The 20,109-nt window shown below is 41.8% G+C and overlaps 1 protein-coding gene across 1 annotated transcript in view; it reads left to right on the top strand.

The window, feature by feature from the left end:
- The first annotated feature begins 2,159 nt into the window (after positions 1-2,159).
- The window catches only part of KL (klotho), a 41,582-nt gene continuing 23,632 nt past the window's right edge, over positions 2,160-20,109 (top strand). Inside the window, exon 1 of the mRNA XM_062514701.1 lies at positions 2,160-2,972. Within this exon, the coding sequence (XP_062370685.1) occupies positions 2,160-2,972 (813 nt within the window). The remainder of the gene's footprint in view (positions 2,973-20,109) is intronic.

Consider the following 20,109-nt stretch of genomic DNA (forward strand, 5'->3'; position numbering starts at 1 on the left):
CTTAGAGTAACACCATGAGGTCATTTCTTTTCCTTTGCTGTTGACAGGCTCTGGAAGAAACAAGCTCCATAGTAAAGGAGCTTCAGTTCAGTGTCTACTTATTGGTGCTGCCCAAGAACAAATAGGTATGATATAGGTTTTAGTTAATAATTAGCACATAAAAAAAAAAGTACCATGATGTATTTCAAAATATCATTTTCCTATATACTCAATGATTTTTTTTCCTTTAAATATTAGCAATAGATTTACCATCAGTAATACCCTGTTTTAGGTGGTGGTGTTTCTGAGACATGCCTGTACATCCCAATTTTTAAAATACTTTGTCAGCAAGTTCCAGTGAAGACATTATGCTTGCCTTGAAATCAGATCTGCAGCTGAATGGGAGCCTGGCTCTCCACTACCTGAACAGTGACAATTGAAGCAATACCCCAGTGCACTTAACAATTAATCTCCAGTTTCTGCAAGTAACTTGCAGGAGATGCCAACACCTTTTACTGTTGTTGTGTCTGAAGTTGTCATTTATTCAGACTGTAATTGTAATTGTAATCTGTAATTCTCAGACTGTATCCCAAACTCACTCCTGGTTGCCAATGTTCAGCCTTGGTTCTGGGCCTACCACCTCCTGTTCCTGCCTTACAAACTTCCTCCTTTAGGGAAGGGCTGTCAATGGTCCCCTGGACTGTTCAGACCTCCATCCCCCTAACACAGCAATTAATTAATTAATTGCCACAGTGGAAGACTAACTCCAGTCCTGTACCCTACATCTTTGGTCTCTTTAAAAACAGCACAAATCGATCCTCAAAACTGATCTGGATCAGTACAGAAAAGATGGAAGTTGGAAGTTCTAGAAATGGGCATAGCAAATGCCCTGCCTGCATTTGGGAGAGGTGAGAGCCCATCCTGTCCACAAAAGAAAACCTTCATTAGTTCACAACTGGCATTTAAATCCATTGACTCATTTTTAGTGATTATCTGTAATTTTTCCCTGTGGGTGTTTATTTTCTAAAAATAAAAAGGAATTATCTAAAGGCCTTCATTCTGCAGTTAAACACGTGCCTTATCTCCTGGGAACATCTCTCTGTGCCTAACAGCCTGTCTAGTAGATGTATTTTATTCTTAGGTGTCCCAAATAACACCACTGAATACCAGTTTCTGCAGTGTGTTGGGCTGTTTCTTGCTTTGCAGTCTTGGTTGAATTATTCTGTCCGAAGGAGACGCAAAGGGCAGTTTGAGACCCGCCTTTAAAGAGCAGTCTATGCCTCACGCCTGCTTAGTTGGTTACAAAATGTAACTCAGTAATCAAACTTAGCTTGCTTTGTTTCCTCTCCTTAAAGATCCGTGAGGCATTTCTAACTGGAATTTGTTTTCTGTGCAGCAAGCAACCAAATATACCAACCTCCTACTTCAGGAAAGAAGTGTTGTTACTGGGAGGTGACAGCCCATGAATTCCTGGGGAGCGGGTGTGTTCGATGTCCTTGGACAACGAGTTTCTGTGCAACTGCCGCTACATGAGAGATCGCAGGTGCGATGTGTCTTGCTAAAGTACCACGACGAAAACACTGAGTGAAGGGAAAAGCGTTTTTAATTCCTCGCCTTTTCCCTTCCCCCCGCCGCAAACACCGCGATCGCTCCCTCCCTCTCCGTGCGGCGCAGGGGCCGCAGCCCCACGGACTCCCCGACGGCGGCACTGCAGCGGGGCACGGGAGGAGGCTGCGCTCAGCCCCTCAGAAGGGACGAATCCGGCCGTCGAGTCCCTCCGAGGGCTCTTCCGATGGGAGGAAAGGCGGCAGGCAGCGGCGAGGGTCCCGCCTCCGAGGGGACACCGGAGCCGCAGCGAGATGCGGGCGCCCGGCGGGGCGGGCGAAGGGCTCCGGCACCCCGCCTGCTGCCCGGGGACCGGGATCTCCGCCTTTGAGGGGCCGTGGGGGCACCCACGGGCACCCGGAGGGGGCGAGGGGTCCACCTTTCCCGGAGGAGCCCACGCCCCGCTTCGCCCTTCTTCTCCCCGCTCGCCCCGTCTCACGCCCTGGCTCCCGCCCCCCGCGGCAGCTCTCCCCGATGGAACCGGCTGGGAAGGATGCAGGCGGCAGCTCCGAGGTAATTATTAATGGCCGTGCCCACCGGAGCGGGAGGGGGTGGGGGGCACGAGGTGAGATAAAATGGGACGGCGGGGAGCTGGGAGGCGGGGGTTGCCGTCACGGAGCCCCGCCGGGAGCATGGCTCTCGCTGCGTCGCTGCTGCCACCGCTGCTGCTCTTGGGGCTGCTGTTGGGGCGGCCGGGGCTGGGGGCGCCGGGGCAGGGCGCGGGCACCTGGTCCCGCTTCGCCCGGCTGCCCTACCCGCAGGACCAGCTCTTCCTCCACGACACCTTCCCCGACGGCTTCCTCTGGGGCGCGGGCAGCGCCGCCTACCAGACGGAGGGCGGCTGGCGCCAGGGCGGCAAGGGCGCGTCCGTCTGGGACACCTTCGCCCACCGCCCGGCCACGCCGCCGGGGGCCGCCCCGCCGGGGCCCGTGGGCGGCGACGTGGCCAGCGACAGCTACAACAACCTGTTCCGCGACGTCGAGGGGCTGCGGCGCCTGGGGGTCTCGCACTACCGCTTCTCGCTGTCCTGGGCCCGGCTGCTGCCCAACGGGACCGCGCCGCCCAACCCCGCCGGGCTGGCGCACTACGGGCGGCTGCTGGCCCGCCTGCGGGAGCTGGGCGTCGAGCCCGTCGTCACCCTCTACCACTGGGACCTGCCGCAGGCCCTGCAGGACGCCTTCGGCGGCTGGGCCAGCCCCGTCCTGCCCCGGCTCTTCCGCGACTACGCCGAGTTGTGCTTCCGGCACTTCGGCGGGCAGGTGCGCTACTGGCTGACCATGGACAACCCCTACGTGGTGGCCTGGCACGGCTACGGCACGGGGAGGCTGCCGCCCGGCGTGCGGGGAGGCCCGCGCCTGGGCTACCTGGCGGCCCACCACCTGCTCCAGGTAAATGGCGGCTGGCGCCAAGGGGCCCGGCGGCTCCTCGGCCGTGCCAAGGTGCCGGGCGCGCAGGCCACCCTCAGCCCGGCCCGCTGGCACACCTGTCCCCTGCTTCGACTCTGACGTGGAAACAAATCCGTGTGCCCCACAGAGTGCGGGCATCTATGGGCAAAGGAGGCGACGCTCATGGTGTAAGGCGGGAACCTGGCGACTGAGCTGGTGGAGAGGTGGAGAGTTAAAGAGCTCTGTCTGTCTTGCAGCGCTTCTGGGTGGGTGAGGGTCTGTAGTCCCTGGACTGTGACAGTCCAGTGCTGCCTTTCTAAGCTGGAAATGCTTAATATGACTCTAAGGGGAATTTGCGTATTTGATAAAAAAGGCTTACTGACTTAATGGAGATGTGGCCAGAACGTCCTGCAGAGACATTTTCTTGACAAAATATGAGGTTCTTTTGAGTGACCACTTTTTTGGAAAAAGAGGCCCTTAATTCCCCGGTTAGTCTTGTAAGTGGCACAAGTAGTTTGCCGTACTTAATTTTTATTCTGTGTATCTATATGGTATAATTATAATATTTGCTGAGAGGAACCCCTGGGGATTTTCAGAGACAATTAAGCAGAAGTGTGTACAAATCTTTCCAATGACAGGAGAAAGGATTCAACCTAACTGGAATGGGGTGGTCATTTAGGCATGATCTCTTGTACTTTTAATACACATTCACAAATTCTGCTAATGACTGTCTTCTTAGCACACACTTCCTGACAGGAGTTGTATCCTAATGAGAGTTGTGTATTAGATGTGAGCATGAAGAAAACATCCAATGTGTGCCTTATTTGACTTTTTTCCACTTTCCTGTATTACTTCTGCATTCTGTAATGCTACAAATAAGTAAAAGGGAAAATAGAGAAGGAGAAAATGTGGGTAAAATTTCAGGTTAATTTCCTCATCCTGAAAACTTTAAGCTCTTCAGGTAGTTACCATGGTGTGTACTTGACCATGTTTCATGCTTGAGTATATTCTTCATCACCATAGTATGAGTCCCTCATAATCTCAGGCATGTGCTTTTTCTCATAAAAGCTCTGTGAGGGAAGATACTTTTCTATTTAATAGATGAGAAACTGCGGCACAGCCTTGCCCCCACCATGTCAAAAGTGTAATTAAACCAGGAAGGTCTACCAACACTTGCTTGAGTGGGAGAACCGTAGTATTTAGTTCTGTCCCAGTGACTGTCAGGATTTGTACATTAGTGAACATTTCTTTTTACATGCAGTGGAAGGCAGCAAGGTACCACTTTCCCCCCCAACATTTTATGAAAGAGGAGCTGAAGCACAGATGCAGTTAAGAGCCAAGGTGGCCTCTAGTTGTTAGTGCCATTTTCCTGATGTGTGATCTTCGTAGCATATTGGTCAGTTACATTATACTTCCAGCTCTTCTACAAGTCATATCCTCAGATCTCAAATCACCTGCAGAGAAAAATCAGGGACATACATTATATGCAGAGGAGCTCACATCCCTGCCTTCTCCAGACAAGAGTCTTTGTGGAGGCAGAAGTAGAGCCTCGCTCTTCAGAACAGAGAAGTGAAAAGCTTTAGCACTGAGCTCCTCCTTCTTTTTACTTCTGTGTAGCATATTAATATTGGACCTTTCAACTTGTGCAGGCAATGAAGTAGGAGGAAGCTACATAGTACAGCTTCCTCACAGCCTGATATCCATAGAGAAAGTGTGTGCATTTGTGTAATAAAGGATTAAAATCCTACCATAGATGGTAAAGAGAGAATTACATTTCACATGTAAATTAAATTGTCTTAAACAGCTCGAGTGATTGACTTTGCAAATTGAATGTTGTTGATTAATGTGTGTCTATGGGTTGTATAGTTTCACAGGTGAGTTTGGTAATTTTTTGGGAGCATGCACAGCTTTGATTTGTATCAGAAGGGTGTACAGCAGTACTGCTTTATCAAAGGATGTATGCACCTCTGGACCGTGTTGCTGGGAGGTACAGTCCTCTTAAACCCACTGCAAAAGATGTAGCTGAATCCTCTCACGTGAAGAAGACCCTCTTTCATTGTCTAAGCTTTTTCTCCTTATGTTGTAAGATCTAGTTGGTCCCTGGTTTCTTCTTAATCCTTTTCTCTTTTCCTATCTTGTATTTTATTTTATTTCCCAGGGAAATTGAGTTTGCAGAACATGTTTGGGTTTTTTGTTAGTTAGAATTTGTTGTCATAATTGTTAGTTTCTCAGCAAATGTGCAGACTAGCTCTAAATATGCATGATTTCTGACTTTCCCCCCCCCTTATTTGCAATATGCAGTTTTAAGTGTCTTATCTCTGCATTTATTCAAAGCAAAGACTTGCATATGGGGAAAACTAAAGCTAATTAAAACCAATGCCTCCTCATTTGTTTTACTGGATGCTAATTATGTTAAAAAGCAAAATAATTTCCTTTAAGTTCTTTAAAATTTAACAAATAATGTGGATTTGAGGCTTTGTTTTTCCAAGTGACTTATTTATTATCTGAAGAAATAATCAAATAAGAGTTGGATTCAATTTAGGTTGTTCAATTCAGAGCTGGTGAAAACAATGAAGTTTGATTTAAGTAACGCTGTTTGAATTCAGCTTGAATGGATTTCATCATATTGTGCTGAATTTTTTAATTACTTCTCATTTTTCTGAACTTCCTTAAATGAGTCGTAACAGATGCTAAGTAGACAGAGACACTTTTTTATAGATAGGACCAAATAAAAATAGTGTAAAAAACTTGTAAGGAAAAATGATTTTATTAATACCTCCTTGGTGTGTTCTTGAGGAGTGTTCATCAGTATTCAGTGAAAATTTCACCCTTTTATAGTATTTCCACTGACACTTGTCGTTTTTGATATGTCTAAGCCCTTCAAATGTGGTAAGAAATGGAGGAAGCTGTTCATGTTTATTCACAAAATAAATGGAATGGATCAAGTATATTTCATAAAAGTTGGCATTATCTCAAGTCAACAGCCAGAAAATGTAATGCCAGCAATCTGTCATGTATATGATGCATCTCTTTTCTCCAAATAGGAGTTGAGAGAGGTCAGTGTATTATGTTCTGGTTTTTGCAAATGCATTTTTTCATTAATGGTTCACAGTATGTTGTCTGAGTTGAACATACTTGGATTTACTCATTATAAACAGCATTTGCAGAAACAGAAGAACACGTCGTTTCCCCGAAGAAGTGAGTGGAACTGCTGCCTGGAAACCAGTCACATAGCAACAGACTGATTACTGTTCCAAAACTCTTTCCAAAACAGAAGGTAAGTACTCTTTCATTGACCTTCAGTGCTAGACCTAATGAAGTATCAGTAATTTCAGCAAAGGAGAGTGATCTTTTCTTGGTGTGTGTTGTTTCATTCAAAATTGAGACAGCCCTCAAACTTCCACTCAGTGCAAATGCAATGAATTGGGATTTTCCTGGTAGTAACATAGCTCATCATAGTTGTGAAGGCATACCTAGTTTTTAGAAAAAAGGAGGAATACTGCTAAGTAGTAATATTTTTTTTCCTATTCTTGTTTTAAGGCATAATTCAAAGAACAACAAAGAATAAATTGATTCTTATCTGGGTTTGAGTATTAGTTGGGTGGCAAATGTTTACACTAGTGATTATTCTACTCATTAATCATTTGAATCAGGTTTCTTTCAAATACCAGGTTTGACAAAGAGGTGCAGTCAAACCATAGTGCAAGTTCAGGTCTGATGCAGCAGTTTTCTGTGCCAGTAGCTGCCAAAAGTTAGGCTATGTTCACAAATTATATTAAAAACTATAGTAAGTTTTTTTAAGTTTTAATCATGAAAATAAAAAGAAAAATGCATTTCATTTAATTTTAAAATTTGATAAACAGAGTATTTTGAATTTCAAGAACACTTGTTTTATTAAAATTAGCTCCTAAGATAGATTACGTAACTTTCCTTTTGCCATTCCCACTTGATTCCCTACACGTTTGCAAAAGGATTGTTGTTTTCAAATATTCCACTTTAACAAAAAAAGCGGTTTGTTACCTTTACAGAGTACTTTGATTTTTACTCGTAGTAATACCAGGACTTTTTGGAGAATAAACAAAAGTGTTACCATGGAAGAGTGGATCTCTCTCATGTTTCGGGGTTCCATAACTTGAAAAGCTTTTTAGAGATTATAGGAAATCATAGCAAAACTCAACAGGCAGGACCTGGAAAGACCACCCTGAAGTGACTGAAATGGAATGGAAGCAGAATTTGTTTGTTCTCTGTGTAGAAGAAAACCAGACCAGGCCTGTAGATATGTCAAGTCCCACCTCAGCTCTTTTGCTATTCATTATGAAGGTGAGGATTTCTTGAGAGTATGTTCATTATGAGGTTTTGAGTACTTGGTAGTTGTGGCTGTGTATAGCTGTGAATCTTGGTAAAAATTCTATTGGCAGCCCCAAATCTTGTGTTTTCATGTCTCATTTTAAGTGTCCACCTGCCTGATTTCTAATCATTGTAGCTTTTGCTGCAGGCACCTAGGTAATATTTCTGGTTCTGTCCAAAGTATGCTTCCTTTATAAATAGCAGTTGTTCATGTTGGGCAGGGCTGTGCTCAGTGCTCAGAACATAACGTCTGCTGGTTAAGAGCAGTTTGATGCAGATTGGGGAGTTTAGGCTGGTAACATTGAATTCGCATCTAGTAAAATCTCAGTGGGTACATGAGTGTAAAGCTCCTTGATACTGTTCAATTTTGCATTAATAAAGCCTCATAAGGTGTGAGATATTCTTCATTCTTCCCTTCTGCCTCTCCTCAAGCAGAAGAGATTCTGTTGTAGTTTTGGGGATTCCAAAATGAAGCGTGTGGTAGAACTCATGTCACTCTGTATTCCTTTGTATTGCAAACTTCTCCAGTTTCCATTTCACTTTGTTTCTATGGATGGTTTCCAGTACTTAAAGGTTGTTTATGGATGTAATTCCTAGCTGTAATTGGGACCTGGAAAATAAATCTAGTGAAACATCTAGTAGTTAAAGATATTTCATTTGTAGTTAAAGACAGTTCACTGTTTTTTAGTGCCTGCATTTCCATTTTGGCTGAGGGCTAGGAGTTCTTAGAGCTTTTCCCATGATAGGTCCTGTAGAAACCTCTGTTCTGCAACCATCAGCAGGTTGGAAGTGCACAGGTTGTCCTTCCTTTTGAAAATGTTGTCTTCTGTAAAGAAGAAATGCTCTATCATGTAAGAGGAGGTTGTTTCATTCATAATGTACCCATGTTCTAGAAGGTCAAATTGATTTCTCTTGCTTTGCTTGAAATTGTGCTTACCTAAGGTTTGTTCCTCACACTTATTAACTCTTGCTTAACAGCATCTTCTTCCTAGTGTGGAGCAAAATATTTTGGGGAACAAAAAATACTTTTCCCTTCATCTTTCATTATTTTTTCAACTAGTTAGAAGCAGTGAGTATGTCAATACAGCTGGTGGCAATGTTGGCAAGCAGTGACCATTAGGACAGGATGTAGGCATTTAGAGGCATTTCATTTTAATGATTTTGGTTACTGTGATGTATATCTTTACTCTGGGAGAAACAGGAAAGAGCAGATGTATATGTAGACACATCTGTAGTTTGCTTAGCTCCAGTTGAAGGGTCTTGTGGCTTTCAGTTAGTAATTGGCAGAGTTCAAAGGCAGTTTGATAATCCTTGCAAATGAGCATATGATTTGTGTGTTGGGTTGTTGCTGATGAACAGATGAAATGCTGAACTTAATCTGAAGGTGCAGGACCAATGTCGGCAAAGTTTTAAAAAAGTCAAGAAGCCAGCAATCAAAGGATTCTGCTTGTACAGATTTTTAGGTAAAGAAATATACACAGGAGAATGTCTTGTATTTTTTTTTCCAAGATGGTAAAAGTAAAGAAGAGGACATTCCGAAGACATGCTTCTTGAAGAGGTAGAGGGGGTGACCTGTGCATACAGTGATCAGGCCTGGCTGAATGGGGCTTTGGGCAACCTGGTCTAGTGTCAGGTATCCCTCCTGCCCTCAACAGTGGGGTTGGAACTAGATGACTTTCAAGGTCCCTTCCAACCCAAGATATTCTGTGATTCTATGGCAGGTTTTAGCAATTAAAGGATGTATGTTACCATTTTAAAATATTAAATTAAAACTCGTGCTTGCATATTTGGCTGCCAAAGTATATAGGAAAAATATCACAGTCAAAACTGTGCATGTTGATTTTAGATTAAATCAGAAGAATGCAACAGAAGAATATGGTTGTAGACAAAAATCTCAGGATCCTTAGGAAATAGCTGAAGTGAAGATTGGACAGAACTCTGAAAGAGAAGGTGACTCATTGAATATTACCACGAAAGAAGAGCCTGGCTTCTGGAGAACAGCGGAGTTACTTCACATCAGAGAAAATGTGTTAGCAGAAGGAGACGGTGAGATGTCAAGAAGGAAGAATAACTAAGTACAAAAGGAGAAAGGGATAATTGGCCATTGCAAGAGACTGGAGCCTTTGGAAAATGGGATGAGTAGAAGATGAATGATACCAAAGAAGGGAAGGAATTAGACTTACTGTTGCTTTCTGTAAATACTCCTAAACATAAGTATCAATGACAGGAAGAAAATTCAGAATTAAAAGACCATTTTCATGCACACACAAAAGGATATAAACACAGTTAGATTGACTCTTAAAAGTCATGGATAGCTTTGGAAGAGAGAGCTAATGGAATGGCCTTTCAGTATTAATGGTAGGAAAAAGAATCTTTTAAGACGGCTAGACCAGTTTGGGAAAATAGACTTGATGCATTTAGTAGCAGTGGAGGTGACTGTAGCAGTAAATGTGAAATCTTCCTCTTTGCTTTGCAAAATTGTAAACAGTGATATAAGGCATGGTCTAAATCTGAGAACATCATTCATGAAAAAAACAAAATACAGTCTATATTAACAGTAAACAGTTTGTTTAGTCTATCAGTGATGACAATTTCTGGCTTGCTGTAGCTTCAGCTCTTATCTGAGAGCACAAAACTCTCATAAGAAACCTGGCCTTTTAAGTTTGTGCTGTGTCTCCCTGGGGATTTTTCAGGGAGGCTCCTTTGAGATGCGCAGTGGAGTAAGAAAAGGGACTTTAAGAGTATCTAGATTTGACCACATTGAAACCCAATTGTGTTGCTTCGTCTTTATGTATGTTTAGTTTGAGAAGAGATAGACTTCTGTATTATGAAGAATTGAAAAAGTTTAAAGCTTAGTTTTGTTTTGAGTCTGAAAAACCCCCAACCCATATTCTAAATTCTCCCAGTTACTGAAATTTTTACAGATGCTGTTTACAACAGTTGATACAGGAACTGAGGGACTGGAACCCCAGGTGGATCCAGTGCCACCTGACAGCTGGATCTCTGTGACATCTGCATGATGGAAAGCACAGGGGCTTTTGCCCATCTCAGGATCTGGCCAGCCTGGGGGGTGCTGAAAGGCTGGGCAGTGCTGCAAGACACCCTGCAACACATTCTTCAGCATTGGGGGGAGCTGGCAGGGGGCCATGCACATTGCCACGGGACTGTCACTTCAGTCTGCACACGATCAGTTTGTTACTTCACATTAGCTCCCATGCTGACAGCTGAGATTTGACTTTTGTTTTCAGTCACAACTCTAAAGGCAGCTGAATGATTCAAAATTGGCTGGGAGAAACTATCCTATGGAAATACCTTGCAATTTTTTGAGTACAAAAGTCAACCTAGGGATCCTTTTGTAGGTTTATCAGTTTAATGCTCTTACTAAGGGCTAGAAAATGTTTGTACCACTGGGATCGTATTTTAAAAGATTTTTCTTTACAGTTGGGAAGACAGTAGCATCTGTTTTGATCCTGCTTCTAGAAAAGACTTCAAATGGTCAGGTGGGGAAAGGGGACAGACTTGTAGCAGCTGGTCACACATTCTGGTGAGAGTTCACAGTGATTTTCCAATGCCTTTTATCAGTCAGCTTTTTTCTTGTTCTCTTGAATATGTAATAGCTTCACTGGATCAGTTGTTTTTCAGAGCTGAGGGCAAAGTTTACTCCATTTGTTTGTTTAACTTACAGCATTTTAAGAAATGAAATAATTTTTTTTATTGCTGCAGGTGTTGAACTGTTGAACATAGTTATTGATTAATTATTCTAATTATGGTTCTGTAGACATGTATGAAATGGTAGAATTATGCAGCATGTCTGTTCTTTTGAGAAAGTAGGTTGGAAAAATATTGCATTGTCAGCTCAGTGATTTTTTTTTGAAAATTTATTTTGTAAGTAATAACATATTGCTTAAAAATCAATTTAACAAATCTGACCTTATGGTTGAAAAGAAAGTTCAGCTGACACCTGGCTCTACAGTGATGACACGCTCTTTATAACACATTATTTAATTCCTCATTTATTTTCCTCTCATACAGTGTTAATTTGGGTACAAATAATGCTTGCAGAGAGAACAACCACCACACCAGAATGTTCAGGGGGTACAGTTATGTACCCCCTCAGGAAGCAAAATCCAGGCCAAAAAGAGTTGTAATTGTAGGAAAACATGGGAAGGAGGAGTATTGGGAAAACATAGTGCATGAGGATCTGGTGAAATATGGGGGTGACTGGCCAAGACTGGGAATGCAGGAGCTGGATTTATGAGACAATACTCCATTTTCCTGTCTATATTCAGCATTAAAAATTAAACTCAGTGTGAAATGAGATGCCTGGAGTCCTCAAGGATGAGTTGTTTGTTCCATGTTTAATTGTTTTTCATAAGTGTCATGTGAATTATTTTGAGGAAGCTGATTGGTAGTTTACAGAAATCACAGACCGTGATTCACAAGGATGGGGCCCACTTCAAAGTCTGTCTTGGCTTATGGTGTCCACTTGCTGTCCCCACGTTGCCACCAGCACTCCCCACCAGGGAGTGGGGGACACCATGAGTAACCTGCTAAAGAAAGGACGGATGATAGATTATGTCTGGTTTTCTCAAAGGAGCTTAAGGAAAATAAGTGAAAATTGATTTTCCCTTTAGCTTTTTGGGGACCCCGTCATTTTCAAGGAGTTAGGTAAATTTGCAAATTGAACAGATGTATTCCTCTTATCTTGAGGAAAATGTGCATTCCGATTTCAAACAGCATCTCTGTGTATGAAATGCAAGACCTTGGAAGTGCACTGAAGGAGCTCTTGAACTCAGTTTATCATCTACTTCCCTTGCCAGCTATGAACATGTCTCTTGTTTTGAGAGAAGAGAATATTGGGGTACCTCATGCAGAGCAGGGAACAGAGCTGCGGGAATATGATTCAGCTGCAGTTTTGCATCTTAATTATATGCTTGGTGTAAAAAAATAATCCCATTTTCTTCATTTCCCCCCCTCCCCCCCCCCCGTCATATCAGCTAGCTCATTCTAATCTTCCTAATACCTCCCCAATTCACAAAGTAATACAATGTCATTAGAGCCAGTTGGAAAGATCTAAAAACCTTTGAAACTGGAATATGCTGATTCATTGAAAATAAAATGTTTGAGAGACTTCAGTTTTCTAGAAAAATTTGAGAACTAGGGGAAATAAATATCAATAATTTTATTTTGCTATGGAAATTCTTGGGTTTCCATTTTAATATGATACTGAAAAAAATAATTTTGATGTACTGAGTCAGTCAGTCATTTCACACTCTGTCTTCTGTATTCTTTCACTGGATGAGTGCCCACTGCTTCAAACTAGGTCGGTTTACCCTTGTGAAATTACTGTTTAACCTGCTGCAATATGACTGACTTTTTGAAGCAGCAGATTGATGCTTTTTATTCTTTGATGAAAGAAATAAAATGGAGCTCTCAGGACAGAATTCTTGCACTGCAGAGGTTACTCTGTGTCTTGTATTTGTAGCTGGGCTGCTTGTGCCACTTTTATATGAAACTGTAATTATTCAGTCATTTATCCATCGCCTCTTTCCTATTTCTGGTAAAAAGAAAAGTGGTACTTGAAGGAGGCAGTTGCTTAAAAGGGGGAAAAAATTCTAATAAAAGCAGTATCAAATTCACAGTCATTCTGATTCTGAATATTAGAACCAGCAAACTGTAGTAGCACAGGGAAGTTCAGGAACAGCCTTTTTCCATAGCTCAGCTTAAGATAATGAAATAGAGACCACTTCAGAATTGGTTGATGGTGAAATGGTTATACCAAGAGCATTGTAACAGTAAGCCATGAAAGATGGGAACCCTAAACCACACTAGTCAGATCTCACTTTACCCAAGCTGGCCTCTTCTGGAGAGTAATATTTCCTGTGTTACTGGTAATTTGGAATAGGTTTGTAGAAACCAGAGGGGGTGAGCATCGGTCTGGATTCGATACTGATGCTGGCCTGTGGGAGCTGGTTTTGTTGATTTGTGGTCAGGAAAGAATTTAAATTGTCAAGGAACAGTGTTGTTTTTTGTTAGGCCTCTTTTTTCCCATTCTCTGTGCCATGGCCAGGCTCCCAAGATCACTGAGGCATTTTACCTGAATAATTTGCCTTCTGTTGCAAGGGTTTAGGATTGTGATGATATCTTTGCTTTTCCTGGTTTATTCCTGTGGCTCACTGTCTGGAGCATTTGGCACATTTTTTTGGTGTTGAATATCTTGAAATTGGCTTTTTGGCTCATAATGCCACAAAAATAGAATAACAGAACTATGGGATGGTTTCTGTTGGAAGGAACTGTAAAGATCATCTAGTTCCAAACCCTCTGCCGTGATGTGACATCCCACCCTCAAGGGGGAGAGAACGCCCAAGATTCATGGATGCTCATGGTTGAAAAGGAATGATAACAATCGGAGGGTCCACAGCTTATCTTCTAGACTTCTATACATGGGAAGGGATGCCTTCTGCTAGATCAGGTTGTTCAAAGCCCTGCCCAGCCTGACCTTGATCAAAGGAATTGCACATCCACAGCTTTTCTGGACAACTTGTTCCACTACCTCACCACCTACAATGTTGCAGGCAAATACAAACCCAAGGCATCGCAATGACAGCAAAGTGGGTTGGACACCCCTTGAAGTTACTCTTCTATCATTCTCCTACAAGTGTAAGAAAATAGAACATTCTCAGTACCCACATTATGTTTCTGGTAAAATTAATTATTGACCCAAATTCTGAATAATTCACTATTGTTATGTGCAGTAACTATGCTGGAGGTTTGGAAGCATCATCCCAGAGCATCAGGACAAAGGTTTGGAAGAAGTAGCCCAGAGCATTTTCTGTCTCAAAATCTTAAAAGACTAAAATATATGGAGAAGACATATACACATAGTCAGTGGGTGTCATTCTGGATCGTGGCCAGTGAAACCACTGCAGTTCTGCACTGGAAGAATGACACTGCTTACGTAAATGCTGAAAAAAATGTACATTATTGCAACCGTAGCATAACATGGTAGTTCGGATACAGCTAAATACCTGTTCTAAGTGAAAAAATTGTCTTGTTTTGTTGACTATGAAATGGATGGTTTAACTGAAGAGTAGTCTGGCAGATCTGCAAGTAATTTTTTTTATCAGCTTGTGTCATCCAGATTGCGAACACAGGAGAATATGCAAGGAAAACCAGTCTGCCTATCCAAGGCTGGATATGGCCCATACAGAATGATCTGATTTGGTGTCAGTCTTTCAAGCCAGGTTTCATGGGGCTCATAGGAGAGGTGGGTGGAGATCAGAACCTGCAGAGTCCCTCCACTCATCTTTGTGTATCCTGTACAGTGCGGAAATAATTTGTGGGTACAGCCCGGACAATCTTCAACCTGCAAAGATCATCAATACCAAATGGTACTTTTCCAACGGCTGACAAAACAATGTTAAATGGAATTCACGTTCACCCCCAGCTACAGCTGTCAACAGCAGGGCATTTTGCTACTTTGAGTGAGGCTGTAGTAAGGAAAATTACTGCTGTCCCACAGTTTAGAAGCATCATCATTGTGCTGGTCTTCCAGGCAGCATTTGCATCAGCTCTGAGACACAGTTTGGCATTTGCTTGGCCTTGCAATAGCTGGCTTTCCAGTAACCATTTAAAATTTTGTTAGCATAAAGATACTTCTTTTAAAGTGGTTTGGCAGCATTCCCAGTGATCCCAGAGGGAAGAGCAGCTAGGACTTTTTCTCCAGCTCTGAGGCAGCTGTCCATTGGGCTGCCCAGGGTGGAGCTGTACGTGTTTTGGCTCTGCACCAGAACTAGTGAGTTAAGACATGGACTGAGTTGTCCTTGGCTGCCTGCTTCAGCATAAGGCTATGTAATGTGTAGTGGTGGGCCAGTAGCTCCAGGGTTGTGCAGTGGCTCTGTGTGAGGGCTTGTGATGGTTGGGTGGAGAGGGAGGAGTGCAATGCAAGGGCATAGATGCAATAGAGCCACCTCCCTTGAGGACTGTGGAAGTAAATGCAGGGGGCAGCAGTCACACTCGAGCTAATTTTAGGATATATTCACCAGAGAAACCTACATTTGAGCTTGCCATCCCAGGTTCCTTTTTCAGATAAAGGAGAGTAGTGTGGTGAACAAGACATGGTGTGTCTTGTTCTGTGACCAAAAAGTACAGTAATTGTCCCATTTCTGTCTGAGGGCTATAGGTAAACCTGTGGTGACAAACTCAAGCCCAGACTTGTAGACATTTATCCTTAGTCTAATTAGAGTGTGGAGAAGTTCAGTAGATGATAGAGGAGGGGAGTACTGAAGGGCTAGTTCAAAAATTAGCTTGAGGTACTTTGTGTTCCTATGACTTCTCAGAGGGTGAGCTCTGACATATGGTCTGGATCAAATCCAAATTTTGCCTGAGTCTCCTCTATTTCAGGCATGTGGTATCTCCTGCATGTCCGTGGGGGAGACCTGTATCACATGCTCTCCCCTGGTTTTCCTGGGCACAGAGCTGAGTTTTCTGATCCAGGAAGAAAGCCAATGTCAACCCCCGCAAGGGTGGTCAGTAGCACCTATTTGGTCCTGTAAAGCAGGAGCAGACAAATAGTTCTGGTGTCCCATGTAAGACGTCATGGACACTGAGTAGCCCCATCCTGCAGCTCTTTGTTCCTTTTTTCCCAGTCATCTGCTGCTGATCCACTGTGGCTGCTGGAGTATGCTGAGGGCATTTAGTTTTTTTTTTTTCCAAAATATAAAGAGAGCAGTCATTGTAAAATATTGTTTAAAACACACACACACAGAAAGAAACTTTGAAATAGCACAGTCTTTTTAGCACTAGTTGGAACTGATATGCACATGCAAACATATACTATTTGCCACAGTCTCCTTCTGTCTGGAAGCAAAAGATGTCTCTCCTTTAGGGGCCCCATTGTTTTCTGCAAGGAAGCTATTGAACCCCACATTAGGTAATGGAATAGGTATTTATTAGCTGTCTAAAATAGAAGATTTTAAAATGTGCCTTCAGCCTTAAATATAAATAATACCTCATTATTTGAAAACAAAACACAGGTATCTTCCAGTCACCTAAGAAAAAGTAGCACAAGGAAAGACATACAGTCAAGAGACATACTCTTTTTCTGGGGGGAAAAAAAGGAGTTAAAAAAAATTGTACTTCCAAAATGCTTTTTTTCAGATCTATCAAGAAAAGTGATCATGTTGAGCACTGGGATTCATAGACAGGAAAGGTTAATGAGGGTGAGGATTGGATAAATGTTTGTAATTGCAGGCGCAATGAACATAAAATGCTATGAATTTACAGTATCATAATCAAGCCAGGCCATTTGATAGCTTTCTGTGATAACTGATTGTCTAAAAAAAAGACAATATGATAAATGTAATCAATCTGTATTTTCAGTAAGACCCTTGAAATGGTGGCACATGGAGAATTACTCTTTCAGTCGAGAAGGAGGAGAGTGTTCAGCCGTAGCTAGGAAATTGCTAAAGCAACTGTCATAGTGAGTTGTGCTGGAAGTAGAAGCATCAGTCTCAAAGGGCAGTACACAGCTGAACTTCTTAATGTATTTTAACTCTCAAGCCTTGGCACAGGCTAGGATTGCACTACTTAGAGCATGAGCTAAAACTGAGGAAACAGTGCCAGTGTAAAGGATAATCAAAATAATAAACAGATGGAACAGAAAGACTCAATTTTTTTTCTATAAGAAGAGAACTTGCTGATCACGGCATGACCATCAGATGTGAATATAATCCAACTGTGACTAAGACCCATTTGTTTCTAGTCTATATCAGGTGATTTTTCCAGCAGAGTTGAGGAATTACTTTACTAGAACATGGCTTATTTACCTGAGCAAGAATACTAGGAGAGGATATACTTCTTGTCTATAAATAGATCAGTGGTAAAAATGAATGAAGTAATATAACTAAGTGCAGGGAAAGTTTTGCTGCAAGAACAATGTTTGGACTGAATATGAATAAATTTAACCTTAAAGTTGGGGGAAAAAGAAAACCATTTGTGAAGTGTAGTCATTCTGTAGTCATCTTCCAGAGAGAGTAGTATTAACAAAATACCTAGCCTATGTTAAGGTGAATCTGGATCAGGTTATAAATAGGACTGTGTTATGTATTGCCAATAGATAGAAGCTCTGGATTCAATCTGATACCCTTGAGGTTCTTCCTAATTTTACAATCCACTTTTCCTAATTCCTGGCAGATAGCAGACACAGGATCATAAATATGGTAATGACTTTTTTTTCCAGTAATATATCTTTTGTATTTTTGTTAAAATTCCCTGCAAGTCTGAATTTTTCTAACATGGTAATATCACTCATCATTATCTCCTCTTTACTGTTTAATTTAACAAATCACTTGAAGTGTCTTACTCAGAATGTTTCATGCTTTTATGTAACATCCATTCTTGGGTCCACAATGCAAATATCATCTTGCAGGAACTTAGGAAGATTGACAATTAACAGGACTAACTCCTGGTCTGCAGTGGATTTGGCTTGTGAAAGGCTTCTGCTTTCATTCCTGCTTTTCTCCTGCAGCACAGTTATCTCTGAAAGGAGGGATTATGGAGGCAGTACTCTCTGACTAGCAATATCCTATATATATACATATATATATATATATATATATATATATATATTAGGATTCATTTGATAATGAACATTTAATGCATCTCATGTACTTGATTATAATACTGTATGTATTAATCATCACATGCCTTTTTCTGTGTGGCTTGGACTAAACAATCACCCTAACAACTCATCTCCTTTAGGTGTTTCACTGTGATTTTTTTCTTCATTGTAAAGGCTGAGCTTGCAGTATTGATGTAATAAGCTCCCCTATCCTATATTGCTTCATATAAAAGTATGGGATATGGTTTAATAAAGGAAACAACTGTAGCTGATGCTTTTATGTCAATTTTTAACATTCAGCTTCTTATCAACATTTACTCACTGTTATGACATCCAGACAAGTTAGATTCTTTGTATACAAACAAGCAAAACAGCTTAATTTCAATAGGTAATCAGCAATATGAAGATATTGTTTATAAAACAAAAATTAGGTATTTGCTCTTAAATACTTTTTGTTTGTGTTGCAGTTATCTGTTCTACAAGAATCCAGCTTTTATTAGAAAAGGTGGTTCTTATTCTGCCAGCTACAAGAGTAAAGCAGGAAAACTTTTATGTGTACACTTTTGAGTTAACACTCATCTCTCCAGTAAAGCAATTTTATGTCTACCATTAAACATGCATTTGGAAACAGACATAAAGGGACTTATTCATACCTCAGAAGTGTATTTTTGTGGTTTTAGCACGCTTTGGATGAGGTTCTAAATGTATTTCCTAAACCAAAGGAGGTATAAATTGAATCCAGTTTAATCTGTGACTGCAGTATAGTCAAAAGCTTGTAGAAAAAGATGGATAAATACACATAAATTGTCCTTGCTGCTGAAGAAATGCAAAGATTCAAAGTTTGTTTCCAGTCTAAAACTGGATGCCCCATTTTGTTTTCCATCTCTTGACTCATGTTGTTGATCTGATTTAAAAAAGTGGTGCCCCAAGAGGTTCACTTCTCCCAGTGAATCATTTTTCCCCCATCTTTCCTTGCACTGGAATTTCTCTTTCCTCTTCTGAATTTTGATTTGAACAGCTGCTCTTTATCTTCTTGGTGACTGCTGAGGAGTGTAGTCATTTCTCAAAATAAATATGCCTGACTAAAGTCTGCTTCCTCCAGTGACTGTATCCCCACTGACAAGATGTGAGTTTGCTGAGTAACCAGCTTGAATCCTTCCTATAGTTTCCCAGATCTTCCTTTCATAGCCTAGCTTAGTGGAAGCAATAACATTAAGGAAGAATTACGGCTTGTAATAACCATTGTATTAATTAAAACTTGTCAGTTAACCCTGTGGTTCACTGTGCTGGTGCAAAGACAGAGAGACCACTGAGACCTCCACACCACTCACTAATTATGAGTCTGCTTGACTTGTCCATCTGCTGGGTCTTATGATTCATCTTGTCAGCCTTTCAGGGGTTGGAGCTGGTGTAAAACTTCTGGAGTGGAAAAGTCTTACTTAGATCCTCTTGGTTTTCCTGAATCCTTTCAGAATTTTGGTTTATTATTATATATTGTTCAAGAGTATATGTCCTCACAGTCAGAACTTCATGCAGTCACAAGGCTACCTCTTAAGAAGCCACTAGAGCTAAAGATAGGGCACACATAATAAATGTTTACTATTTGGGAAGCCTGCAGTATCCTGTCTTGCCTCCGGTTGCCAGTGCAAAAGACACAGGTTTTCCAGAGTCATGTGTTGTGCATGTGTCTCGATAGTCCAGAACATCCCAAATGGTACTGGGATGACCCTGAGCAACTGAATCTTAGGTCTGACATGGACATGAACCCATCTGACTACTAATGCTGTGTGTCAGGAGCTGCTTTCTGCTTTGTAAGGGTGGGGTTCAGTGGCTGGAGGACAGATGTCTGCTGTTATATGTGTTGTGGAATTCCCATGACATTTGCAATGGCTCACAAGTTTGACACAGATCTGCAGATGACCCATACCCAGCAGGTCCTGGCTAGGCAGGTTCTCTGTGGTGTGAGTTGACATGAAAGCTACTCCAAAAGTTACTGGATTAAAGTTAATTTACTGTATAGTTTCAGCAAGTTTTGCAATTGAGTATTCCTTTTAAAAGTGTATAATTGAAATCACATACTTCAGTAATTTCTATTACACGTGCCCAAGCCAGAACATTTCGGGCAGGTTACACACAATGAGATAAGCCTGTAGTGGTTGCTTTTTATTGAGT

The sequence above is a fragment of the Cinclus cinclus genome, chromosome 2 (assembly GCF_963662255.1).
Source record: "Cinclus cinclus chromosome 2, bCinCin1.1, whole genome shotgun sequence".
In the NCBI taxonomy this organism is placed as follows: Eukaryota; Metazoa; Chordata; class Aves; order Passeriformes; family Cinclidae; genus Cinclus; species Cinclus cinclus.